This window comes from Macaca mulatta, chromosome 13 (genome assembly GCF_049350105.2).
Source record: "Macaca mulatta isolate MMU2019108-1 chromosome 13, T2T-MMU8v2.0, whole genome shotgun sequence".
NCBI lineage: Eukaryota > Metazoa > Chordata > Mammalia > Primates > Cercopithecidae > Macaca > Macaca mulatta.
In genome coordinates this window covers 92,862,002-92,889,229 of record NC_133418.1, presented here as the reverse complement: position 1 = coordinate 92,889,229, position 27,228 = coordinate 92,862,002, and the positions used below count along the sequence as shown (strand labels likewise).

Genomic DNA, 27,228 nt, shown 5'->3' with positions numbered 1-27,228 from the left:
TTTGAGACAGAGTCTCACTCTGTTGCCAGGCTAGGGTGCAGTGGCACTTTTTTTTTTTTTTTTTGGCTCACTACAACTTCCGCCTCCTGGGTTCAAGCGATTCTCCTGTCTCAGCCTCCCGAGTAGCTGGGACTACAGCACACGCACTACCACACCCGGCTAATTTTTCTATTTTTAGTAGAGATGGTTTCACCGTGTTGGCCAGGATGGTTTCAATCTCTTGACCTCATGATCCGTCCGTCTTGGCCTCCCAAAGTGCTGGGATTACAGGCATGAGCCACAGTGCCTGGCATATTTTTGTGTTTTTAATAGAGACAGGGTGTCACCACGTTGGTCAGGCTGGTCTCAAACTCCTGATCTCATGATTCGCCCACCTTAGCCTCCCAAAGTGCTCAGATAACAGGCAGGAGCCACTGTGCCTAGCCCTTAATTTACATTTTCTAAGTACTGACAGTTTTGGTAAAGTAGTAAACTAGAAAAGCTCCTTCTGGCCGGGCGCAGTGGCTCACGCCTGTAATCCCAGCACTTTGGGAGGCCGAGGCGGGCGGATCACAAGGTCAGGAGATCGAGACCACGGTGAAACCCCGTCTCTACTAAAAATACAAAAAATTAGCCAGGCGCGGTGGCGGGCGCCTGTAGTCCCAGCTACTCAGGAGGCTGAGGCAGGAGAATGGCGTAAACCCAGGAGGCGGAGCTTGCAGTGAGCCGAGATCGCGCCACTGCACTCCAGCCTGGGCAACAGAGCGAGACTCCGTCTCAAAAAACAAAAAACAAAAAGCAAAAAAAAAAAAAAAAAGAAAAGCTCCTTCACGGCAGGGACCATGTCTTAGATATCTTTATACTTCACAATGTGCTTAATACATTGTAGGTGCAGAATACATATTATGTTGGGCTGGGGGTTCACAGTCAAAATTTGATATTAATATATGCACTGATACTTCGAAAGCAAAAAGAGAAAATACATAAAAATGTTTACTGAAGGGAGCAGCACAGAATAATTAGCTATCATCCAAGTTTCCATCAATCTAAGTAAGAGTTATTTATGTGATTTATCAAAAAGCTTCACTGAAGTTTTTGCATTTAAAACTTACTAATTTATAGCAGGTCATGGTGCACATGCCTGTAGTTCCAGCTACTTGGAGGCTGAGGCAGGAGGATCGCTTGAGCCTGGGAGGTGGAGGCTGCAGTAAGCTGTGATGACCAGACCAAGACCCTGTCTCAAAAAAAGAAAGACAGCTGGGTGCAATGGCTTATGCCTATAATCCTAGCACTTTGGGAAGGCAAGGCCAGGAGCTCACAATGAATCTGACCAACATAGCAAGATCCCTGTCCACAATTTTTTTAATGGTTAAAGAAATTATTTTTTTTAAAAAGGAAGAAATAGGAAGTATAAAATTAATTGAAGATACTGCAGAATGCTGAGTTTTAATGTGAAATTAATGATTCTAAAGATGACTTGGAAATGTGATTATGACAGAAATTTGCAGTAATGTGTACTGTCTGGAGAGGAGTAAATTAAAAGAATGAGAAGACAGCCCGGGAATATAGTAAGAACTCGTCTCCACAAAAAAATTAAAAATCAGCTGAGTGTGGTGATGCATACCTGTAGTCCCAGCTACTCAGAGGCTAAGATTGGAGGATCACATGAGCCCAGGGAGGTTGAGATGTAAACTATGATCGCACCACTGCCCTCCAGCCTAGATGACAGAGTAAGACCCTGTCTCAAAAGAAAATAGAAAGAAAATGAGAAGAATATTTAACTCTTATTTGGACTTCCACCAAATTTTGTTCAAGACTTCTTTCATCAGCTTCCTACATAGCCAGTTATAGTACTTACCTCATTCTGCTTTAAATTTTGCTTATGTTTAAACACAATTAGATTTTGAGTTGTTTAAAGGCAAAGACTTTTTTTTTTTTTTTTTTTTTTTTTTTTGAGATCGTGTCTTGCTCTATTGCCCAGGCTGGAGTGCAGTGGTGCAATCTAGGCTCACGGCAAGCTCCGCCTCCCGGATTCATGCCATTCTCCCACCTCTGCCTCCCAAGTAGCTGGGACAGGTGCCTGCCACCACACCCGGCTAATTTTTTGTATTTTTAGTAGAGACGGGGTTTCACTGTGTTAGCCAGGTTGGTCTTGATCTCCTGACCTCGTGATCCGCCCGCCTCGGCCTCCCAAAGTGCTGGGATTACAGGCGTGAGCCACCACGCCCAGCTATTCTTTATTTTTTTAATGATTGAAGGATTTATTAAGTCATACCTACAAAACATACTGCTAATTGCATTACCAAAAGATTAATATAAAAACACTCCACAATTCTGCAACTGTCCATTTAAAAAATTTTGTTCCTGACTGGGCGCGGTGGCTCACACTTATAAGGCACTTGGGAGGCAAAGGCTGATGGATCACTTGAGGTCAGGAATTCGAGACCAGCCTGGTCAATATGGTGAAACTTTGTCTCTACTAAAAATACACAAAATTAGCCGGGTGTGGTGGCACACGCCTGTAATCCCAGCCACTTGGGAGGCTGTAGCAGGAGAACCGCATGAGCCTGGGAGGTGGAGGTTGCAGTGAGCTGAGATCATGCCACTGTACTTCAGCCTGGGCGACAGAGCAAGACTCCGTCTCAAAAAAAAAAAAAAACTGTTCTAGTGGTTGAGAGGTCCAATGTTGTATTCTTGCCAGTGAGTTAAGTTGCACAGAACGAGCCAGGCACAGTGGCTCCCACCTGTTAATCCCAGCACCAAATCGGGTAAATTGCTTGAGTCCAGGAGTTTGAGACCAATCTGGACAACATGGTGAAAACCCATCTCTACAGAAAAATACAAAAATTAGCCGGGTGTGGACCTGTAGTCCCAGCTACTCGGTCCACTGAGCTGGGACGATTGCATGAGCCCAGGAGGCAGAGATTGCAGTGAGCCAAGATCGCGCCATTGCACTCCAGCCCGGGCAACAGGGTGAGACCCTGTCTCGATTAAAAATATATATATGTCGTACAGAAAATCATGAAGACTAGCACAGTTTACAGAATCTCACAGACCCAAAGGGACATTGTTAGGCAAAACAACTACAGGAGGTGTGTATCCACGTGGGTGAGGTAAAGAGGGTCAATATTAGTCAAGTGACAGTGTCAGTAATCCGGCAACAGAAAGACCTTAAGAAAGTTCATCGTTTAATAACAGTATCTAAAATATTTTTAAAACTACAAAGCTGCAACACATGATTTTTACACCTAGTTACTATAAAACTCAGGAAAGTACTTATTAGCTTTGAATGAAGTCAAATGGAAAGCACTTTTACTAAATTACAAAAAAAAAAACTCTAATGCATTATCAGGAAGATTTTATAATACAACGAGGCATATTGCTCAGCAAGAAAGGGCTCTATAAGAAAAGCAACGGCCAGTCGCGGTGGCTCACGCCTGTAATCCCAGCACTTTGGGAGGCCGAGGCGGGCGGATCACGAGGTCAGGAGATGAAGACCATCCTGGCTAGCAAAAAATTAGCCGGGCGTAGCGGCGGGTGCCTGTAGTCCCAGTTACTCGGGAAGCTGAGGCAGGAGAATGGCGTGAACCCAGGAGGCAAAGGTTGCAGCGAGCCGAGATTGCGCCACTGCACTCCAGCCTGGCGACAGAGACTCCATTAAAAAAAAAAAAAAAAAAAACAACTATGAAATCAAAAAGACTCTTCCAAAGAGCTGAATTGTTACACCCAATCTATTGTAATATACAGTACCATGTTATGTCATGAACATGTGCTGGTGAATTACCAGTGCTTTAAATGGCAATGTTTCATTAAGGAGGCTGTTCTGCTTTACATATCTGAAAATTACTTACAAAGTATCTGTATCTCCTGGCCCGGTGCAGTGGCTCAGGCCTGTAATCCCAGCATTTTGGGCAGCTGAGGCGGGTGGACCACCTGAGGTCAGGAGTTCGAGACCAGCCTGGCCAATATAGGAAAACCCTGTCTCTACCAAAAATACAAAAATTAGATGGCCATGGTGGCATTCGTCTGTAATCCCAGCTACTCGGGAGACTGAGGCAGGAGAATCGCTTGAACCTGGGAGGCAGAGGTTGCAGTGAGCCAAGATCATGCCACTGCACTCCAGCCTGGGGGAGAGAGGGAGACTCTGTCTTAAATAAATAAATAATAAAACCTGGTTCCTTGTTTGCCATGTGGAATTAGGCAAATCTTTTAACTCCTCTAAGCGGCCGGGCGCGGTGGCTCAAGCCTGTAATCCCAGCACTTTGGGAGGCCGAGAAGGGTGGATCACGAGGTCAGGAGATCGAGACCATCCTGGCTAACACGGTGAAACCCCGTCTCTACTAAAAAATACAAAAACCTAGCCGGGCGAGGTGGTGGGCGCCTGTAGTCCCAGCTACTCGGGAGGCTGAGGCAGGAGAATGGCGTAAACTCGGGAGGCGGAGCTTGCAGTGAGCTGATATCCGGCCACTGCACTCCAGCCTGGGCGACAGAGTGAGACTCCATCTCAAAAAAAAAACAAAAAACAAAAAACAAAAAAACTCCTCTGAGCTTCAGGGTTTTGTTGTTGTTGTTTTTGAGACGGAGTCTCACTCAGTCACTCAGGCTGGAGTGCAGTGGCAAAATCTCGGCTCACTGCAATCTCCATCTCCTGGGTTCAAGCAATTCTCCTGTCTCAGCTTCTCAAGTAGCTGGGACTACAGGCACACACCACCACAACCGGCTTATTTTTGTATTTTTAGTAGAGACAGGGTTTCACCATATTCATCAGGCTAATCTCAAACTCCTGACCTCAGGTGATCCACCTGCCTCGGCCTCCCAAAGTGCTGGCATTAAAGGCATGAGCCACCGTACCCAGCCAAGCTTCAGGGGTTTTTTGCATGTAAAATTAGGATAATTTTTATGTCATAAGGAGGATCAAATGAAATAAGATAGAGGAAACTGAGCCAGGCACAGTTGCTTACGCCTGTAATCCCAGCACTTCGGGAGGCTGAGGCAGGTGGATTGCTTGACTTCAGGAGTTCAAGACCAGCCTGGGCAACATGGGAAAAATCCATCTCTACTAAAAATATGAAAAATTGGGTGGGCATAGTAGTGCACGATTGCAGTCCCAGCTACTCAGGGGCAGAAGTGAGAGGATCGCTTGGGAGTCCAGGCTGCCCTGATCACACCACCACTGTATTCTACCCTGGGCGACAGAGCGAGACCCTGTCTCGGAAAAAAAAAAAAAAAAAAGAGATGAAACTGCTTTGTAAACTGAAGTTACACAAATGTAATTGAAATTCATTTTGTCTTCTCTACATTACTTACCAAGCCACTTCATTAGCTTTTCAATTTTATGTATTTATTTATTTATGTTTGAGACAGGATCTCACTCTGTTGCCCAAGCTGGAATACGGTTGCGCAAACCTGGCTTACTGCAACCTTCACCTTGCGGGTTGAATCGATTCTCCTTCCTCAGCCTCTCAAGTAGCTGGGACTACAGGCGCATGCCACCACAACCAGCTGATTTTTGCATTTTTAGTAGAGAGGGGGTTTTCCCATGTTGGCCAGACTGATCTTGAACTCCTGGCCTCAAAAGATCTACCTGCCTCAGCCTCCCTAAGTGCTGGGATTACAGCACTTTGTAAGCCACCACGCCTGGCCCTTCATTAGCTTTTTACTTTGTTGTTTTAAAATAATTTGCAGGAAATAACTTGTTCAGAAAGATTAACTTGATCCAGCACCCACCAACACCCATCCACCCCTACCCCACCCCCCAACACTCACACACAAAAAGGTATTTGCAAATAAATACACAGAATTTATTGAGTGTAAATGGGCCCTCTGAGCACAGTGTGTGGAGAGGGACACCTAACCACCTCTCAAGAAGACCTAGAAATATGTATTCCAGGTTAGGTAAGTCACTTTCCAGAGAAATAAGAGAAATATCTGTTTGTGGCTAATATTGGAAGGCAACCACTCTACCTGTAGCTCCCTTGTCTCTACTACCAAACAACATGCCCAAGCAATCTTACCACCCATCTCAGAAATTTTGGTATATCAAGGAACATGCCAAATGGGTTTTTGAAAGGCATGAATCTAGTGTGTTCTTCGATTTTTACGATACATAAGTGATCTCAACAATGAAAATAAAAAAACCAGGCGTGGTGGCTCACACCTGTAATCCCATCATTCTGGGAAGCCGAGGCAGGTGGATCACTTGAGGTCAGGGGTTCCAGACCAGCATGGCCAACATGGTGAAACCCTGTCTCTACTAAAAATACAAAAACTAGCTGGGCATGGTGGCTCGTGCCTGTAGTCCCAGCTACTTGGGAGGCTGAGGCAGGAGAATCACTTGAACCAGGGAGGTGGAGGTTGCAGTGAGCGGAGATTGCGCCACTGCATTCCAGTCAGGACAACAGAGCGAGACTACATCTCAAAAAAAAAAGAGAGAGAGGATAAGAATGAATGAAAAGGCAACCTTACTGACATTTCAAATCCTTAAATTGCCAATTGTTTCTGCCACTTCTCATATGAAGTTATATTTATACTTTTTCCTAAAATGTCCTGATTTTCAGTTTTAATTTTTTTAATGTTTTTTTCTTTCTTTTTAGAGATGGGTTCTCCATATGATGTCCAGGCTGCAGTGCAATGACTATTCACAGGAGCAATCTTAGAACACTACAGCCCTGGCCGGGCGCGGTGGCTCACGCCTGTAATCCCAGCACTTTGGGAGGCCGAGGCGGGCGGATCACAAGGTCAGGAGATCGAGACCACGGTGAAACCCCGTTTCTACTAAAAATACAAAAAAAATTAGCCGGGCGCGGTGGCGGGCACCTGTAGTCCCAGCTACTCAGGAGGCTGAGGCAGGAGAATGGCGTGAACCCGGGAGGCGGAGCTTGCAGTGAGCCGAGATTGCGCCACTGCACTCCAGCCTGGGCGACAGAGCGAGACTCTGTCGCAAAAAAAAAAAAAAAAAAAAAAAAGAACACTACAGCCCTGAACTCCTGGCCTCAAGATAGTCTCCTGCCGCAGTTTCCCAAATAACTGGGACTATAGGTGCATGCCACAGTGGTGGTGATTTTCAGTTTTTAAATGTGTTGATTTTATGCTTTCCTTTTCAATCCAAATTATTTATTATCACTTAATGTTCATAAATAGGTCATGGGTTATTAAGTGATAGGCAAAATATGTAACTTTGATATCTCTTAATTTTAGGTTGCCCAAAGCCATTCCATATTAATTTAAATTGAAACCATTTCCCTTTTAAAAGACAAAGTCAGAGGCCAGGAACAGTGGCTCATGCCTCTGTAACCCTAGCACTTTGGGAGGCCAAGGTGTGAGAATTGCTTAAGCCCAATAGTTAGAGACCAGCCTGAGCAATATAGTAAGATCCCATGTCTTAAAAAAAAAAAAAAAAAAGACAAAGACAGTAAAACGGAGATTAATAGTTATGCCACCTGGCCGGGCATGGTGGCTCATGTCTGTAATTCCAGCACTTTGGGAGGCCGAGCTGGGCGGATCACTGGAGGTCTGGAGTTCGAGAGCAGCCTGGCCAACATGGTGAAACCTCGTCTCTGCTTAAATTACAAAAATTAGTTGGGCATGGCCGGGCGCGGTGGCTCAAGCCTGTAATCCCAGCACTTTGGGAGGCCGAGACGGGCGGATCACAAGGTCAGGAGATCGAGACCATCCTGGCTAACACGGTGAAACCCCGTCTCTACTAAAAAATACAAAAACCTAGCCGGGCGAGGTGGCGGGCGTCTGTAGTCCCAGCTACTCGGGAGGCTGAGGCAGGAGAATGGCGTGAACCCGGGAGGCGGAGCTTGCAGTGAGCTGATATCCGGCCACTGCACTCCAGTCTGGGCGACAAAGCGAGACTCTGTCTCAACAAAAAAAAAAAAAAAAAAAAAAATTAGTTGGGCATGGTGGCACACGCCTGTAATCCCAGCTACTTGGGAGGATGAGGCAGGAGAATCGCTAGAACCCAGGAGGTAGAGGTTGCAGCGAGCCAAGATTGCGCCACTGCACTCTGCCCTGGGCAACAGAGCAAAAATTCCGTCTCAAAAATATTTTTTTTAAAAGTTCTGCCATCCAATGTTAACACATGACTGTTGTTTAAAATGTGTTCCCCTATAAGGCTGAATCCAGTGGCTCATGCCTGTAATCCCAGCACTTTGAGAGGCTGAGGTGGGCAGGTCGCTTGAGGCCAGGAGCTCAAAACCAGCCTAGGCAACATGGCCCAGGAGTCGGAGACCAGCATGGGCCACAAAATGAGACTCCTTCTTTACAAAAAATACAAAAAGTTATCTGGGCATGGTGGCACGGTCCTGTAGTCCTAGCTACTCGGGCAGCTGAGGTGGGAGGTTCACTTGAGCCCTGGGAGGTCAAGCCTGCAGTGAGCTGTCCTCACACCACTGCACTCTAACCTGGGCGACAGAGAGAGACCTTGTCTCAAAAAAAAAAAATGCCGGGCATGGTGGCTCATGCTGTAATCCTAGCACTTTAGGAGGCCGAGGCAGGAGGATCACACGAGGTCAGGAGTTTGAGACCAGCCCGGCCAACATGGTGAAACCCTGTCTCTACTAAAAATACAAAAATTAACCGACCATGGTGGCATGAGCCTGTAGTCCCAGCTACTCGGGAGGCTGAGGCAGGAGAATCGCTTGAACCTGGGAGGCAGAGGTTGCAGTGAGCCGAGGTGGTGCCACTGCACGCCAGCCTGGGTGACAAGGCAAGACTCTCAAATAAATAAATAAATAAATATACTTGATATCTATAATATCTATAATATATCTTGATATTGGCCGGGCGCGGTGGCTCAAGCCTGTAATCCCAGCACTTTGGGAGGCCGAGATGGGCAGATCATGAGGTCAGGAGATCAAGACCATCCTGGCTAACATGGTGAAACCCCGTCTCTACTAAAAAATACAAAAAACTGCCAGGCGCGGTGGCTCAAGCCTGTAATCCCAGCACTTTGGGAGGCCGAGACGGGCGGATCACAAGGTCAGGAGATCGAGACCATCCTGGCTAACATGGTGAAACCCCATCTCTACTAAAAAATACAAAAAACTAGCCGGGCGAGGTGGCGGGCGCCTGTGGTCCCAGCTACTCCGGAGGCTGAGGCAGGAGAATGGCGTAAACCCGGGAGGCGGAGCTTGCAGTGAGCTGAGATCCGGCCACTGCACTCCAGCCTGGGCGACAGAGCCAGACTCAGTCTCAAAAAAAAAAAAAAATACAAAAAACTAGCCGGGCGCAGTGGCGGGCACCTTGTAGTCCCAGCTACTCGGGAGGCTGAGGCAGGAGAATGGCATAAACCCAGGAGGCGGAGCTTGCAGTGAGCGGAGATTGCGCCACTGCACTCCAGCCTGGGCGACAGAGCGAAACTCTGTCTCAAAAAAAAAAAAATTTATATATATATATATATAGATATATAGATATAGATATAGATATAGATATCCATAATATCTCAATTGCCCAGATTTGATCATTACACTCTGTATGCAAGTAAAATATCAAAATATCACATGTACCCCTCAAATATGTACAAAATTATATATCAGTCGATAAATGGGATGAACTAAAATGAAATTTATTATTATTATTATTATTTTTAGAGATGGAGGAGTCTCGCTGTGTTGCCCAGGCTGGAGTGCAGTGGCGCCATCTCGGCTCACTGCAACCTCTACTTCCCGGGTTCAAGCAATTCTCCTGCCTCAGCCTCCTGAGTAGCTGGGATTACAGGCACACGCCGCCACGCCTGGCTAATTTTTTTTTGTATTTTAGTAGAGACGGGGTTTCACCATGTTGCCCAGGCTGGTCTCGAACTCCTGAGCTCAGGCAATTTGCCTGCCTCAGCCTCCCAAAGTGCTGGGATTACAGGCATGAGCCACCACACCCGGCCTGTTATTTTTACTCCCTCCTCACTTTGACACAATAATTCTACTTCTAGAATTTTATCCCATGCAAATATGCAAAGAAATTATTATATTTATTATACCTTTGCGAATATGCAAAGATATAAATATATTTATTATGCCATTGTTTTTATTTATATTTATGTATTTTTTTATTTGAGAGGGAGTCTCGCTTTGTTGCTCAGGCTGGAGTGTAGTGGCACAATCTATGCCCACTGCAACCTCCGTCTTCCAGGTTCAAGCAATTCTCTCACCTCAGCCCCCCAAGTAGCTGGGATTACAGGTGCATTCCATTATGCCTGGCTAATTTTGTATTTTTAGTAGAGATGGGGTTTCACCATGTTGGCCAGGCTGGTCTCGAACTTCTGACCTCAACTGATCCACCTGCCTTGGCCTCCCAAAATGCTGGGATTACAGGTGTAAGCCACCTAGCTCGGACTATTTTTATATTCTTAATTGACAAAAATTGTACATATTTATGGTGTACAGAATGATGTTTTGAAATACATATATGTTTAATAATGGCTAAATTAACCTAATTAACATATGTATTACCTCAAATACAATTTTTTTGTGGTAAAAATACCTAAAATCTCTCTTAACAATTTTTAGGTATATAATACATTGTTATTAGCTATAGTCACCGTGTTGTACCATAAATATATACCATAGATTTTAATAGAAAAGATTAGGAATAGGTTAAATTGTATATCTCAATACAATGGAGTACTGTGTAAGCATTGAAAAGAACAAGTAGAACTATAGATGAAAATACATTTACAACATAATTTTATGTGAAACATAGATATTGTAAGAAAATCTTTTTTTTTTTTTTTTTTTTTTTTTTGAGACGGAGTCTCACTCTTTTTGCCCAGGCTAAAGTGCAATGGCTCGATCTCAGCTCACTGCAATCTCTGCCTCCTGGGTTCAAGCAATTCTCCTGCCTCAGGCTCCTGAGTAGCTGGAATTAGAGGGGCATGACACCACGCCGACTAATTTTGTATCTTAATAGAGACAGGGTTTCACAATATTGGCCAGGCTGGTCTCCAACTCCTGATCTCAGGTGATCCGCTTGACTTGGCCCCCCAAAGTGCTGGGATTACAGGCATGAGCCACCATACCTGGCTAATTTTTTTGTATTTTTAGTAGAGACAGGGTTTGACCATGTTGGCCAGGCTGGTCTCAAACTCCTGACCTCAGGTGATCCATCCGCCTTGGCCTCCCAAAGTGCTGAAATTACAAGGTGAGCCACCGCGCCCAGCTGAGATTATATTTTTGTACATATCTATTTGTATGTTCATAGGAAAAACTCTAAAATGATATATACCAAACTCTTTTTTTTTTTTTTTTTTTTTTAAGAGACACAGTTTCACCATGTTGCCCAGGCTGCTCTCAAACTCCTGGGCTGATACAATCCGCCCACCTCACCCTCCTAAAGTACGGGGATCACAGGCGTGTGCCACCAGCGCCTAGTCACACCAAAATACTAACAGTGGTTACCTGTGGAGAGGGAAAATGGGGAGTGGAAATCTGCTTTTTATAAAATTTAGATTGTTGAAACTGTTTTGTTTTTTTTTTTTAAGCAAAAGCACGATTTGTTTTACAATTAAAAGAGTAACAATATTTAGATAAATTTTCTTTAATTGGAAAATATGTAGTTTTTTGTTTTTTGTTTTGAGGCAGAGTTTCTCTCTTGTTGCCCAGGCTAGAGTGCAGTGGCATAATCTCAGCTCACTGCAACCTCCATCTTCTGGGTTCAAGTGATTCTTCTGCCTCAGCCTCCTGATTTGGGATTACAGGCCCATGCCACCACACCAGGCTATTTTTGTATTTTTAGTAGAGATGGGGTTTCTCCATGTTGGTCAGGCTGGTCTCAAACTCCCGACCTCAGGTGATCCGCCCGCCTCGGCCTCCCAAAGTGCTGGGATTACAGGCGTGAGCCACTGTGTCCAGCCAAATATGTAGATTTTTAAATTATAAGTAACACATAAATCAATGAGAAGAGTATTTATGTGAATAATGGATCTAATTCATTGTGTAATAGTATTAAAAAAAAACCTCTGGGCCGGGTGCGGTGGCTCACAGCTATAATCCCAGCACTTTGGGAGGCCAAAGTGGGCAGATCACGAGGTCAGGAGATCAAGACCTGCCTGACCAACATGGTGGAAACCCCCCGTCTCTACTAAAAATACAAAAAATTATCTGGGTATGGTGGTGGGCACCTGTAATCCCAGCTACTTGGGAGGCTGAGGCAGAATAATCATAATCGATTGAACCCGGGAGGCGGAGGTTGCAGTGAGCCAAGATCGCACCACTGCACTCCAGCCTGGGCAACACAGTGAGACTCCATCTCAAAAAAAAAAAAAATTCTCTGAGTTCATTATTTTTTCTTTCACTAAAGCATTTAGCAAGCATCTATTATTTGTCAAGACCTCATAGAGAGTTTGCAGAGAAGAGTTAACACAGCAAGCCTAAGACTGCTATCCTTGGAAAGGCCTGCTTGCAAAATTGGACCTTGGCTGCTAGTGTCTGAGAACTTAAATAGTAGTTTCCCAGCACTTTGGGAGGCTGAGGTGGGTGGATTATGAGGTCAGGAGTTCAAGACCAGCCTGTCCAAGATGGTGAAACCCCATCTGTACTAAAAATACAAAAAAAATTAGCTGTGCATGGTGGCAGGTGCCTGTAATCCCAGCCACTCAGGAGGCTGAGGCAGGAGAATTGCTTGAACCTGGAAGATGGAAGTTGCAGTGAGTCGAGATCATGCCACTGCACTCCAGCTGGGGTGACAGAGCGAAACTCATCTCAATAATAATAATAATAATAATAGTTTCCTACAGTGATATAAAACTTTTCCTCCCTTTATTTATTTATTTATTTTTTGAGACAATGTCTAACTCCGTTGCCCAGCTTGGAGTGAACTGGCATGATCTAGGCTCACTGCAGCCTCCACCTCCTGGGTTCAATCGATCCTCCCACCTCAGCCTCTCCAGCACCTGGGACTACAAGCATGCCCCACAACACCTGGCTAATTTTTCTATCTTTTGTAGAGGCGTGGTGTTACCATGTTGCCCAGGTTGGTCTCGAACTCCTGGGATCAAGTGATCCACCCACCTCAGCCTCTTAAAGTTCTGGGATTACAGGTATGAGCCAAGGCGCCCAGCCAAAACTTTTCCTGAACAATAGTAGCTCACTGTACCTAAGCTATACAAACAATATGGTGTATGTTAAGCACTTGCCTTCCTTCTAGGAGTCTGGAATTTTGATAGGTGTTAGGCAGAGGGTGCCTATATGACTAGTCCCAACACAAAGCCCAAGCACTGAGTTTCTGATGAGTGTTTCTGGTAGACAACATTTTACCCACATCCTCTGAACCTGTTGCTGGAGGAATTAAGCATATCCTTTGTTGACTCCACTGGGAGGACTCTTGGAACCTTGTTTGTACCTGGTTTCCTCCAGACTTTGTCCCATGCACCTTTCCTTTTGCTGATTTTGCTTTGTGTCCTTTTGCTGTACTAAATCATGCTGTCTGTATAAAATTAGCCGGGCGCGGTGGCTCATGCCTGTAATCCCAGCATTTTGGGAGGCTATGTCTAGCCGATCACTTGAGGTCAGGAGTTTGAGGGCAGCCTGACCAACATGGTGAAACCCTGTCTCTACTAAAAATAGAAAAATTAGCTAGGCGTGGTGGCATGTGCCTGTAGTCCCAACTACTTGGGAGGCTGAGGCAGGAGGATCGTTTGAACCCGGGAGGCGGAGGTTGCAGTGAGCCGAGATCGTGCCATTGCACTCCAGCCTGGGTGACAGAGCAAAGCTCCGTCTAAAAAAATAAATAAATATACTGAGCCCTGTGAGTACTCCTAGTGAAATGAATCACCTAAGTGGAGGTGACGTTGAGGATCTTAAACTGTTGGGAAGTTTAGAGTAAATATAAATTGCAGTCCCTGCTCTCATAAACTTGTATTCTAGGTCAGCTACATCAGACATATACATGTGATACATTTAAATAACAATACAAGATAGTAAGTGATTAAAGGTTAAGATGAATGACCCTAAAGTCTGAAGAAGTTCAGGCTGAGCACGGTGGCTCACACCCATAATCTCAGCGTTTTGGGAGGCTGAGGCAGGAGGATCACTTGAGCTTCACTTGAGCTTAGGAGTTCTAGACCAGCCTCAGTAATGTCACGAGACCTCATCTCTACTAAAAACCAAAAAAAAAAAAAAAAAAGTAGCCAGGCATGGTGGTGAGAGTCTCCAACTCTTGGGAGGCTGAGGTGGGAGGACTACTTGAACCCGGGAGGTAGAGTCTGCACTGAGTTGTGATTGCGCTACTGCACTCCAGCCTGGGTGACAGAGCGAGATCCTGTCTCAAATTTTTTTTTCTTTTTTTTTTTTTTTGAGACAGAGTCTTGCTCTGTCACCAGGCTGGAGTGCAGTGGCGCCATCTTGGCTCCCTGCAACCTCTGCCTCCTGGGTTCAAGCCACTCTCCTGCCTCAGCCTCCCAAGTAGTGGGTATCTTTCAAACAGTATTGAACCAAGAATAAATTTTTAAGCAAAGCCTCAAAGGAAAAGCCTGTATGGGAGGGCTGGGGAACATCATACAAACGGAAACATTAATGAAGACAGTAAGTGGAGAAACGGGTATCTGACAAGATAGACGGTCTCAGAATAAGAGTCTTTCCCAAAACACTGCAGTTGCTAGCAACCACCTTTGAAAACAGGCAACTCCTTTTATGTGTCCCAACATTTACCTGGTGTTCTACTCTGCTTTTCATGCATGCTGGAGTCCAGTATAGATTTTTTTTTTTTTTTTGAGATGGAGTTTCACTTATTTTGCCCAGGCTGAGTGCAATGGCGCAGTCTCGGCTCACCACAACCTCCGCCTCCCAGGCTCAAGCAATTCTCCTGCCTCAGTCTCCTGAGTATCTGGGATTAGAGGCATGTGCTACCACGCCTGGCTAATTTTGTATTTTTAGTAGAGATGGGGTTTCTCCATGTTGGTCAGGCTGGTCTCCAACTCTCGACCTCAGGTGATCCGCCTACCTCGGCCTCCCAAAGTGCTGGGATTACAGGTGTGAGCCACTGCGCCCGGCCCACTACAGATTTTCATGTGTGCTGGAGTCCACTATAAATACAGATATGTAAGATTATATTTATATACCTAAATATTTTATTTAGAAGGCCGACTGAATACACCCTCTGGTAATCTAGATTGCCATTCTAGGGCATTCATTTAAAGTTTCATATTAACTGACTCTGCTGTGTTTCCTTGGCATTATAGCTAATCAAGTTGAGCAGGTCAGGTAACAATTTATACTTACACCTACTATTTCAAAACCACGAGCTCATTCACATTTTCACTGAAGTAACAAATCCTCCATAAACTTGGAAATCTCAAACTGGTGACTTGGAGTTTTGTTTTTGTTTTTTATTTTGTTTATTTTCCAGATGGAGTCTTGCTGTCTTGCCCAGGCTGGAGTGCAATGGCGTGATCTCGGCTCACTGCAACCTCCACCTTTCAGGTTCAAGTGATCCTCCTGCCTCAATCTTCCGAGTAACTGGGACTCCAGGCATGAGCCGCTGCGCCTGGCCTGGTTTGTTTGTTTTTAAATTTTGAGGCCAGGTGCGGTGGCCCATATCTGTGATTCCAGCACTTTGGGAGACCAAGGCAGGCCGATTACTTCAGGTCAGGAGTTCAAGACCAGCCAGGCCAACCTGGTAAAACCACGTCGCTACTAAAAACACAAAAATTAGGCCAGGCACGGTGGCTCACGTCTATAATCCCAGCACTTTGGGAGGCCAAGGCGAGTGGATCACCTGAGGTCAGGAGTTTGAGACCAGTCTGGCCAACATGGCGAAACCCCGTCTCTATTAAAAATACAAAAATTAGCTGGATGTGGTGGCAGGCACCTGTAATCCCAGCTACTGGGGAGGCTGAGGCAGGAGAATCACTTGAACCCGGGAGGCAGAGGTTGCAGTGAGCCGAGATCTTGCCATCGCCCTCCAGCCTGGGCAATAAGAGCGAGACTCCCATCTCAAAAAATAAATAAATAAATAAAAATACAAAAAGTAGCCAGGCTTTGTGGCAGGCACCTGTAGTCCCAGCTACTTAGGAGGCTGAGGCAGGAGAATTGCTTGAACCCAGGAGGCGGAGGTTGTAGTGAGCCAAGATTGTGCCACTGCGCTCCAGCCTGGGTGACAGAGCAAGACTCCTTCTCAAAAATAAATAAATAAATAAATAAATAAATAAATAAATAAAATTTTGAGCTGGGCATGGAAGCTGAGGCAGGAGGATCCCTTGAGCCTAGGAGTTTGAGACCCCATTGAGCTATAATTCTGATACCACACTTCAGCCTGGCTGACAGAGCGAGACTGTATCTAAAAAGAATGAAATAACAATGATTTTTAAGCCAATAACTCTTACACAATAGATTTCACATAAAAATTTAGAATTCTGGTTTCTGGTTTCTCTTGAAAAACTTAAAAAATCTGGCAATGTTAAGCTTCACATTCCTGAAAGGCAAAAATTAGTGGGAGCTAGCTGGGTGCTGTGGCTCATGCCTGTAATCCCAGTGCTTTGGGAGGCTAGGGTAAGTGGATTGGTTGAGCCCAGGAGTTTGAGATCAGCCTGGCCAACGCAGTAAAACCCCATCTTTACAAAAAATACAAAAATTAGCTGGGCTATGGTGGTGTGCACTTGTGGTCCCAACTACTCAGGAGGCGGAGGCAGGAGGGCCACTTGAGCCCTGGAGGTTGAGGGTGCAGTGAGCCATGATTGTGCCACTGTACTCCAGCCTGGACGACAGAGAGGCCTTGTCTCAAAAAGAAAATAAAATCAGCTCAGTGGGAGCTGAGTAACAGCTGTACTGTTCAATTGCAGGATGCAACTCTTTAGCTTCTCATAGTTTCCATCATTCACATCACACATGCATTTTTGCATGCCATGCAACCCATGCATGGAACCCATATATGTTATATGCCTGACCACTGTTGCTATTGGAAGTTTTGGCCACTGCATTAAACTATAAACTCCATCTTATTCCCCATTATAATCCTGACACCCCATTCATTGCTTGATACATTGTCTGTTTCTTAATATCTATTCATTGAACAAATGAATAATATGTGCCACATTGTGGACTCAATTCAGGGAGATGATTTAATAGTTCAGAATTATGTTTTTCCTTATTAATACAGAGATTGGATAACAATTGTTACTTGTCTCATCCCTCCCCTCCAACCATATCTTTCTATTTGCTTTTCTTATTTTAGGTTTTCTGCCTTTTTCAAAATTAGCCATTTCCTCACTGGACTCTACATGTGCCAATTTTTTTTTTTTTACTGATTTTTTTAGTTGAAAAGAGGTCCTTAATATCTGTCATTGGTCCATACTTCAAACCTAGAATCTCTCAAATTGAAGGTTTGAAGAGTTCCTTAGAAGGCAAGTGGGGCCGAAATATCCAAAAAAAACTATTTGATGGTAGGCAATGTGGTACATAAATATGGGTTAAAGTGATAAAGTGACTGAATGTCCTGGATTAGTTAGCACAGTACCCAGCTCCTTCTTTTTGTCCTGGTGAAACTGGCTCAGATTCCATTCAAGATTAAGTGTTCTGAAAGTTCTTACAATCTGAAAACTGGGAGACTCTCACGCTAGGTGGAATGGCTAGCCGGGTTGGGATCTCATCTAGGCACATTATAAGGCCAGGGTAATACCAAGGCACTATATATTTTTTTCTTTCTTTACTTTTCTTCTTTTTTTTTTAAGAGACAGGGTCTCATTATGTTACCCAGGCTGGATTCCAATTCCTGAGCTCAAGTAATCCTCCTGAGTAGCTGGGACATCAGGTGTGCACCACTGTGTCTGAAGGCACTGTTTTTTCTTTTTTGACACAAATTTAGGAAGATGTTAATTCGCAACAGTCTTCAGACTGATATATAATTCCAAGGGGCAGAAGATGTGAGTTTAGAGCACTAAAACATGAGATTCCAGTAGAGTCAGAAATCTGAACTGGCATTACAGGTGTAAGAGAGAAAAACAAAATTTATTGAGCTCTGTCATGTTGCAGGCATCATGCTGGAGGCTTTAGATGTACTCTTTCATTTTGTACTGTTTTGTTTTTTTTTTTTTTGAGACGGAGTCTCGCTCTGTCGCCCAGGCTGGAGTGTAGTGGTGCGATCTCGGCTCACTGCAAGCTCCGCCTCCCGGGTTCATGCCATTCTCCTGCCTCAGCCTCCCGAGTAGCTGGGACTACAGGTGCCTGCCACCATGCCTGGCTGATTTTTTTTTTGCATTTTTGGTAGAGATGGATTTACACCGTGTTAGCCAGGATGGTCTTGATCTCCTGACCTCGTGATCTGCCCGCCTTGGCCTCCCAAAGTGCTGGGATTACCGGCGTGAGCCACTGCGCCTGGCCTCATTTCGTAATTTTTACAGAGGAATTAACTAGAATAGCAACCCCAGTCCTACTAACTCTAAAATCCCATATTTTTACCGTACAAAAAAAGAGCAAAAGTGCAGAAAAGCACAGTCAACATTAAGTACAACCAGATAGCAGAGACTCAGTAAATGGGAGGCTGGAGGCCTAAAACCCAACATGATGCACATGAATGAAAGATCACTTGTGCTTCAGGGGCTAAAGATATATTTATTTCTTAATTAAAATAGAAACAGACTCTATAAAAATATTATTCTTGAGATCCTAGATTTTTACCTTAAATTACTGAAGTAGTATGTGTAATTAACTAATATGTGATGTTGGGCAAATAACAGACTTGTGGAGCCCCAAATTCTTTATTTAAAAAAACTGAGGCCAAACGAGGTGGCTCACACATGTAACCCCAGCACTGTGGGAGGCCAAAGTAGGCAGATTGAGCTTGAGCTTAGGAGTTTGAGACCAGAATGGGCAACATGGTGAGACCTCATCTCTAAACAAAATACAAAAATTAGCCAGACATGGTGGTGTACACCTGTGTTCCTAGCTACTCAGGAGGCTGAGGTGGAAGGATAACTTGAGTCTGAGAGGTTGAGGCTGCAGTGAGCCGTGATCTTGCCATTGCACTGTATACTCTGGTCTGGGTGACAGAGCGAGACTGTCTCGGAGTGGGGTGGGGAAAGAGATGATAATGCTTAACTCAAGTAGCAATATTTTAACAAGGCACTAAAAGTTCTTCTGCTTAGTTCAGAATACAGGTTCAATAAATGTTAGCAAGTAGTAGTAGTAACCATCATCACTGTCACTGCTGTTCTCTCCTTAAACTTAAGCATGTTTTTTGTTTTTTTGAGACTCAGTCTTGCTCTGTTGCCCAGGCTGAAATACAGTGGCGTGATCTTGGCTCACTCCAACCTCTGCTTCCCAGGTTCAACTGATTCTCCTGCCTCAGCCTCCCATGTAGCTGGGACCACAGATACGTGCCACAACCATGCCCAGATAATTTTTTGTATTTTTGGTAGAGGTGGGGTTTCACCATATCGGCCAGGCTGGTCTTGAACTCCTGACCTCAAATGATCCACCTGTCTTGTCTTCCCAAAGTGCTGGGATTACAGGTGTGAGCCACAGCATCCAGCCTTAAGCGTGTTAATTAAGGTTTTTATAATTCATCAAATGGTTGGGAAATGCTTTTTTTTTTTTTTTTTTTTTTGAGATGAAGTATCACTCTGTCACCCAGGCTGGAGTGCAGTGGCCGGATCTCGGCTCACTGCAAGCTCTGCCTCCCGGGTTTACGCCATTCTCCTGCCTCAGCCTCCCAAGTAGCTGGGACTACAGGCGCCCGCTACATCGCCGGCTAGTTTTTTTGTATTTTTTAGTAGAGACGGGGTTTCACCGTGTTAGCCAGGATGGTCTCAATCTCCTGACCTCGTGATCCGCCCGCCTGGGCCTCCCAAAGTGCTGGGATTACAGGCTTGAGCCACCACGCCCGGCCGGAAAATGCTATCTTAAATGAGATGCTTAAGCTGCCATCTGAACATGAGGTAAAAGGAAATTCTACACGTAATCACTGTGATAAATTGCTTGCAAAGATGGCCATAACAATTCTTCCTATCCTTATATATATGCCCCTTTGCAATCTGAGTTTGTTACTTCTCTATCAAGATGTGGAGTTTGTTTTCCTATATTTTGCACTGGAGTTGGCCTTGTGACTTGCTTTGACAATAGAATGTAGTACAAATGACACTGTGCAACTCTGGATTTTAGGTTTTGAGAGATCTTACAGCTTCCACTCACACTCTCTTGGAAACCAGATGCAATGTAAAGAAGTCAGGGCTGTCCTGCTAGAGACATATGTCCCAGCTGATAGCCACAACCAATCTCTGAACATACAAATGAGGCTAGCTAGGTCATACAGCCATTCAGTCAAGCCATCAGATGACTGCATCCACATGAATGGTCCACAGCAAGGCCATCAGAAGAACCATCCAGCTGAACTTACCCCAAATTGCTGAGCCACAAAGTTGTGAGTAAATAAATGTCTGCTATCTTAAGCCAGTGAGTTTTGGAGTGGTATATTATATAGCATCAGAAATCTAACACAATCATTATGTTTGAATTGTTTTTCAAATTACTCATATTTATTAAATGAGTACCATAAGCAAGGTGTCAGGCTAGATGCAAAAAGTGAGGCAAAATGTATAAAATGTGACCACTGCCTTCCGTAAGTTTATAATCTATATAAAGAGGTGATGAAGTGTTTAAATAAGCATCACTCAGGGCAATATAGTATAAGAGCCATAGAGTAACACAACCATATTGTCATAACAACTGAAAAACAAGATCATTTCTGCTGGAGGTGATAATGGAATAATTTACCAAGAATGTAACATTAGAGTTGGACGCGGTGGCTCACGCCTGTAATCCCAGCACTTTGGGAGGCCGAGACAGGTGGATCACGAGGTCAGGAGTTCGAGACCATCCTGGTTAACATGGTGAAACTCATCTCTACTAAAAATACAAGAAATTAGCCAGGTGTGGTGGCATGTGCCTGTAGTCCCAGCTACTCAGGAGGCTGAGGCAGGAGAATGGCATGAACCCGGGAGGCGGAGGTTGCAGTGAGCCAAGATCGCGCCAAGGCACTCCAGCCTGGGTGACAGAGTGAGACTGTCTCAGAAAAAAAAAAAAGGAATATAACATTAGAAGTAAGTCTTGAAGGACTTCAACAGTGGAAGTAGCAGGAGAGGCCATTCTAAGTGAATGAAAAATGACAGGAGAGTAATTGTAGTCCTGGAAAAGAGCAAAGTTGGTACAGACCAATAGTCTATATTAGCCAGATTATAGTGAAAATGTAGAGGAAATGTTGGAGAACCATTCTTTATTCAAAAACTGTCTTCCTCATGGCCAAGCATAGTGGCTCATGCCTGTAATCCCAGCATTTTGGGAGGTCAAGGTGAGTGGATCACTTGAGCTCAGGAATTCAAGACCATCTGGGGTAACATAGTGAGACCTCATCTCAACTAAAAAAAAAAAAAAAAAAATTTGGATGGGTGCCATGGCTCACGCCTGTAATCCCAGCACTTTGTAAGGCCGAGGCGGGCGGATCACGAGGTCAGGAGATCAAGCCCTTCCTGGACAACATGGAGAAACCCCATCTCTATTAAAAATAAAAAATTAGCTGGGCATGGTGGCACATGCCTGTAATCTCAGCTACTCAGGAGGCTGAGGCAGGAGAATCGCTTGATCCAGGGAGTCAGAGGTCGCAGTGAGCCGAGATGGCGCCACTGTACTCCAGTGTGGCGACAGAGCGAGACTCCATCTCAAAAAACAAATAAATTTTTAAAAAAGTAGCCCAGCATGGTGGTGCATGCCTGTAGTCCCAGTTACTCAGGAGGCTGAGGCAGGAGGGTGGTTTGAGCAAGGAGACCAAGGCCGCAGTGAGCAATGATGGCGCCACTGTACTCCAGCTTGGGTGACAGAGTAAGACCCTGTCTCAAAAACAAAAACAAAAAAGCAACAAATCTCCTTGTTAGTATTATGGTGAGTAAAAAATAAAATAACATAAAAATAGAAATAAACTGAACATGGTGGTTCATGCCTTTAATCCTAGCAAATTAGAAGGCTGAAGTGGGAGGATTGCTTGAGGGCTGGAGTTCAAAACTGGCTTGGGCAACATGGTGAGAGAGACCTTGTCTCTACAAAAGAAGCTTTAAAATAAAAAAGAAATAATTTAAAAATATATTTAAAGAAAACAAAAAATAAAAAACGAGCAAGTATCAACTTGATTCCAGGCACTGCTTAGGGAACACAGATGTAAATGCAACCAGTCTGACGCCAGGACAATTTAACCGTTCTACTATTGGGCCCTATCTTGGCTAAGTTAAAAAGTTAGTTACTTTCTTTAGTGATAAAGACTGTAGGGATAACAGGAAAGATAGTTACTTAAGAAGAAAAACTGGCACCAAACTAAATATCCATCAATAGTTGAACAGTAAAATAGGTTGTGGTAAATTCATATAATGGAATACTATATAGCAGTGGAAATGTACCACAGTTACAGAAATCAACAGGGAGGAATTTCAACACTTAATTACTGAGCAGGTAGCCAGGCACAGTGGCTCTTGCCTGTAATCCCAGCACTTTGGGAGACCAAGACAGGAGGACTGCTTGAGCCCAGGGGTTTGAGACCAACTTGGGCAACATAGTGAGACTCCATCTCTATTTTCTTAAAATAAAATAAATGAAATTTTAAAAATTTTGAGGAGGGAAAGCAAACAAGGGATACTTGAAATATGATTACATTTCCATAAAGTCAAAGTGAGGCAAAATCATACAACACATTATTTAGAAATACATAAATACACTGCAAACTAAAATGAGGCACGAGAATGATTAATATAAAATTCAGGATAGTGGCTTCCTCTAGAGGGAGAGACAAGACATTAAGATTAGAGAAGGAGCTCACAGAGTGCTTCTAGGAGTTGGTTACATTCATTTTTCTTAAACGGAATGCTGCTTATTATTTTTCTTTAAACTGTACATTTAAATAATACACTTCTTGTTTACATGATATATGTATAAATGTAATTATTTTTTTCTTTTTTTGAGACGGAGTTTCGCTCTTGTTGCCCAGGCTGGAGTGCAATGGCGCAATCTCAGTTCACCGCAACCTCCGCTTCCCGGGTTCAAGTGGTTCTCCTGCCTCAGCCTCCCAAGTAGCTGGGATTACAGGCATGCGCCATCATGCCCGGTTAATTTTGTATTTTTAACAGAGACGGGGTTTCTCCATGTTGGTCAGGCTGGTCTCGAACTCCTGACCTCAGGTGATCCGCCTGCCTCGGCCTCCCAAAGTGTTGGGATTACAGGTGTGAGCCACCGCGCCAGGCCCTGAATCAGATTTAAAAGAGGGCATTTCATTAAAAATTTTTTTTTTGTTGTTTGCTTTTGAGACAGAGTCTTGCTCTGTCGCCCAGGCTGCAGTGTACTGGCATGATCTCCGTTCACTGCAGCCTCCCAGGTTCAAGTGACTGTCCTCCCTCAGCCTCTCAGTAGTTGGGATTACAGGAATGCACTGCCACCACAGGAATGCACCGAACTTTCATATTTTTAGGATAGAGGGGGTTTTGCCATGTTGGCCAGGCTAGTCTTGAACTCCCGACCTCAGGTGATCTGCCTGCCTGGGCTCCCAAAGTGCTGGGATTACGGGCGTGAGCCACCGCACCCGGCTGAAAGAGGGCATTTCAGAATGAGGATCTAGCATAAGCACAGAGAAGGGGGAGCAATAAGAGGGAAACAGGGAGTAGGTCATTTTTGCAATAGCCTGTGATATTTGTAGGGCAGTATTGGTGGGGAATAATTAAGTAAAATTGGCTGGTGCTGTGGCTCATGCCTGTAATCCCAGCACTTTGGGAGGCCTGCCAGGAATTCAAGACCAACCTGGGCAACATAGCAAGACTCTGTCTCAACAAAAAGGTTAAAAAATTAGCTGGGGGCACGATGTGGGGGCTCATGCCTGTAATCCCAGCACTTTGGAAGGCCGAGTCAGGTGGATTGCTTGAGCCCAGGAGTGGAGACCAGCCTGGGCAACATGGTGAAACCCTGGCTCTACAAAGAATACAAAAATTAGTCGGGCACAGTGGCATGTGCCTGTGGTCCCAGCTACTCAGGAGGCTAAGGTGGAAGGGTCACCTGAGCCAGGGAGGTGGAGGTTGCAGTGAGTCATGTGGTTTGTGCCACTGCACTCCAGCCTGGGCAACAGAGTGAGACCCTGTCTCAAACAATAAAAAAATAAAGCTGTGGCAGAATGTGGAGATTCTTGGAAGCTGGAAGCTCCCAAGTGGTATTTGTAAACCTCACGTTGTAAATAACGGAGTCTTTGTGTCAGTTAGGCTTCCTTAGTTTTAGGAAACAAGAAATAATTATGGCTAACTCAAGTAAAAAGAGAAAGAGAAGAGAAAAAAAGATGTGGAGATAGAGAGGGAGAGAGAGGAAAAGACGAAAGGAAGGAAGGGGGAAAGGAGAGAGGAGAGAGAAAGAGAGAAACAGACTGATTAGCGTATTGGATAGGTTACATAACCAAGTGACCAGTCAGGAACCCAGCAGCTCTGGGGAGCTCAATGTGATGCATTGACAAACACGCTCTTAAGAGCACTCGATTCCTGCTACCTTCTATTCGGTGGGTCTCCAGCCAAGATTCCAGGTCCCAGGAGAGTCTGACTGACCTAGTGTTTGTTTCCACCTTTGTGGCCTGGGTTCTGTGCTTGCAGCTCATTAGAATACAGGGAGCAGAGACAAGCAGGTAGTTTCCCAAAGGAAGGGATGCTGAGTAGATTTTTAATTGTTTTTTAAGTATGGATTCTTCAGTAAACTATGCAACGGTTACTATGCAAAACCTAAGATTTCCCTTATTCAAATAAATTATCTTTCATATTAGACATCTAAATATGCACTAATTTAGTTAAACCCTTGGGTTCGTTGATCTCATCACACTGAGCTAACATTCTTGTTGCTGTTGTTTACAGTGACTTGAAGTTTCTATCTTCACAATTGCTTTCCTCTCAAATAATTCCCAGATTTTAAATTTTTATTTTATTTTTTTCTGGAGACGGAGTCTCGCTCTGTCGCCCAGGCTGGAGCGCAGTGGCGCGATCTCAGCTCACTTGCGCCTCTGCCTCCCGAGTTCAAGCGATTCTCCGGCCTCAGCCTTCCAACTAGCTGGGACTATAGGCGCGCGCCCCCACGCCCGGCTAATTTATTTCCCAGATTGATACCCTTTGCTTCTGAGATGTATCCTTTGGAGAAGACTAAGGTCGCCTGGCAGAAAAAGATGAAAGAAACTAGGAAAATTATGACACTGAGAGAGGAGACTCGCGAACCAGCAAAGCGACCCCAATCCGCAATTCCCCCTTCGGTGGATCGATTACCAAGGCTTCCTGGCAGGCGCTCTCCAGGGCTGCCGACGTGAGCCGAACTGCACATTGGGAACTGTAGTTGAGCGGGGAAGGCCGAGAGGAGGGCGCCGCACACGCGTACAGGAGCCCCGGTCAACAAAGACGCGCCGTGCGCGCGCGCCCCGGAGAAAAACACGGGAAGACGTGCGCGTGCGCGGCCGCCGCTGGGAGCCACCAGGCGGCGGAAAGGACAGTGGCAGGAAGGGAGGGGCCCGAGCCACCGACTGCAGGAGGAGAAGGGGTTGTGCTCCTGGCCGAGGAAGGAGAAAGGGGCGGGGCCGGCGGGCAGCGCGCGGCGGTGCGGAGCCCCTGAGACCGGCGGGCACACGGGGGTCTGTGGCCCTCGCCGTCGCAGTGGCCGCCGCCGTCGCTTGGTTCCCATCGGTCTGCGGGAGGCGGGTTATGGCGGCGGCGGCAGTGAGAGCTGTGAATGAATTCTCCGGGTGGACGAGGGAAGAAGAAAGGCTCCGGCGGCGCCAGCAACCCGGTGCCTCCCAGGCCTCCGCCCCCTTGCCTGGCCTCCGCCCCTCCCGCCGCCGGGCCGGCCCCTCCGCCGGAGTCGCCGCATAAGCGGAACCTGTACTATTTCTCCTACCCGCTGTTTGTAGGCTTCGCGCTGCTGCGTTTGGTCGCCTTCCACCTGGGGCTCCTCTTCGTGTGGCTCTGCCAGCGCTTCTCCCGCGCCCTCATGGCAGCCAAGAGGAGCTCCGGGGCCGCGCCAGCACCGGCCTCGGCCCCGGCGCCGGTGCCGGGCGGCGAGGCCGAGCGCGTCCGAGTCTTCCACAAACAGGCCTTCGAGTACATCTCCATTGCCCTGCGCATCGATGAGGATGAGAAAGGTAACTAGGGGGCTGGGGGAGGGGGCGGCGACGCCGGGAAGAAGGCGGTGGGGTCGCCGGGGGAGGGCAACACCTGCGTCCCTTTCCAGCGGGAGGGGACGGTGCACCCCCGGAATTGATATGCCCTGGGAGACTGCGTTCCCGTAGGTCGGAGCCTCTATCTTCTAGTATTCTCAAAACCTCTCCCCTTTCAGGGCACCCTGGCTGTCGACTTTGTTTCAGACACCAGCCTTCCCCCACACTTGTACATGACCCAAGTCACTGTGAGACACCCAGACGTGCAGATGACAGTGACAGTTGTCCTAGAGTGACCACACCGATCCTTTCTAGCACTGTGAACAGTGTGCGGCTTCCTCTGAGCCAAGGTTTCCAAAAGGTTTTGATATTGAAGAAGCAGTGCCTTGTTACTGGCTTTTAATGAAAGCAGAGTACTGTAGTGTCAGAAAAAAAGAACAAATGGTGACAATTTTGAAAGAAATAGCTGCGTATAACTGCGGTTGAATTTGCATCATTTTAATCAAGATAATCATTTTATCAGTACAACGATTCCTCAATACTTTTTCAATGAAGTTATATTTAGCATAAAACTTTCCCCCTGGTTGCTTTGATTTTAATTAGAGCAGTATTCCAAAGTAGCCTTTAATTTCCAAGTTGAAATGTTTGAAGAATGAATTGCATAAACTTAAACATACCACTTTACAATAAAACCTAAAACAAATATGTATCTGAATGAAAGTAAGGATACTACATCTTTCGGTTTTCTTTTAAGCTAACCTTTTTTTTTTTTTTTTTTTTGAGACGGAGTCTTTCCCTGTCGCCCAGGCTGTAGTGCAATGGTGCAGTCTCGGCTCACTGCAACCTCCGACTCCCTGGTTCAAGGGATTCTCCTGCCTCAGCCTCCCGAGTAGCTGGGATTACAGGCACGCACCACCACGCCCGGCTAATTTTTGTATTTTTAGTAGAGTCGGGATTTCACCATGTTGGCTAGGATGGTCTCCATCTCTTGACCTCGTGATCCGCTCGCCTCGGCCTCCCAAAGTACTGATATTACAGGCATGAGCCACCGCACCTGGCGTTAAGCTACCTTTTTTTGTATATGTGCCAGGCATTGTGCCGTTAGCTTTGCATGTGTTATCT

General features: G+C 45.5%; 2 protein-coding genes across 5 annotated transcripts in view; one reads left to right on the top strand and one right to left on the bottom strand.

Moving 5' to 3' along the window:
• Positions 1-1,091: 1,091 nt before the first annotated feature.
• Positions 1,092-25,634, bottom strand: LOC144333800 (uncharacterized). Its single transcript, XM_077959777.1, has 3 exons — positions 25,226-25,634; positions 1,604-1,717; positions 1,092-1,213 (listed from the first exon to the last, which is right to left on the bottom strand). Exons 1-2 carry the CDS (start codon positions 25,632-25,634, stop codon positions 1,698-1,700), a joined length of 429 nt encoding a protein of 142 aa, XP_077815903.1. The 3' UTR covers positions 1,092-1,213; positions 1,604-1,697.
• Positions 25,393-27,228, top strand: part of SPAST (spastin) — a 91,481-nt gene continuing 89,645 nt past the window's right edge. For all 4 annotated transcript variants that reach the window (XM_028831798.2, XM_015112061.3, XM_015112063.3 and 1 more), the window contains exon 1: positions 25,393-26,091. In XM_028831798.2, the coding sequence (XP_028687631.1) occupies positions 25,683-26,091 (409 nt within the window). In that variant the 5' untranslated portion in view covers positions 25,393-25,682. The remainder of the gene's footprint in view (positions 26,092-27,228) is intronic.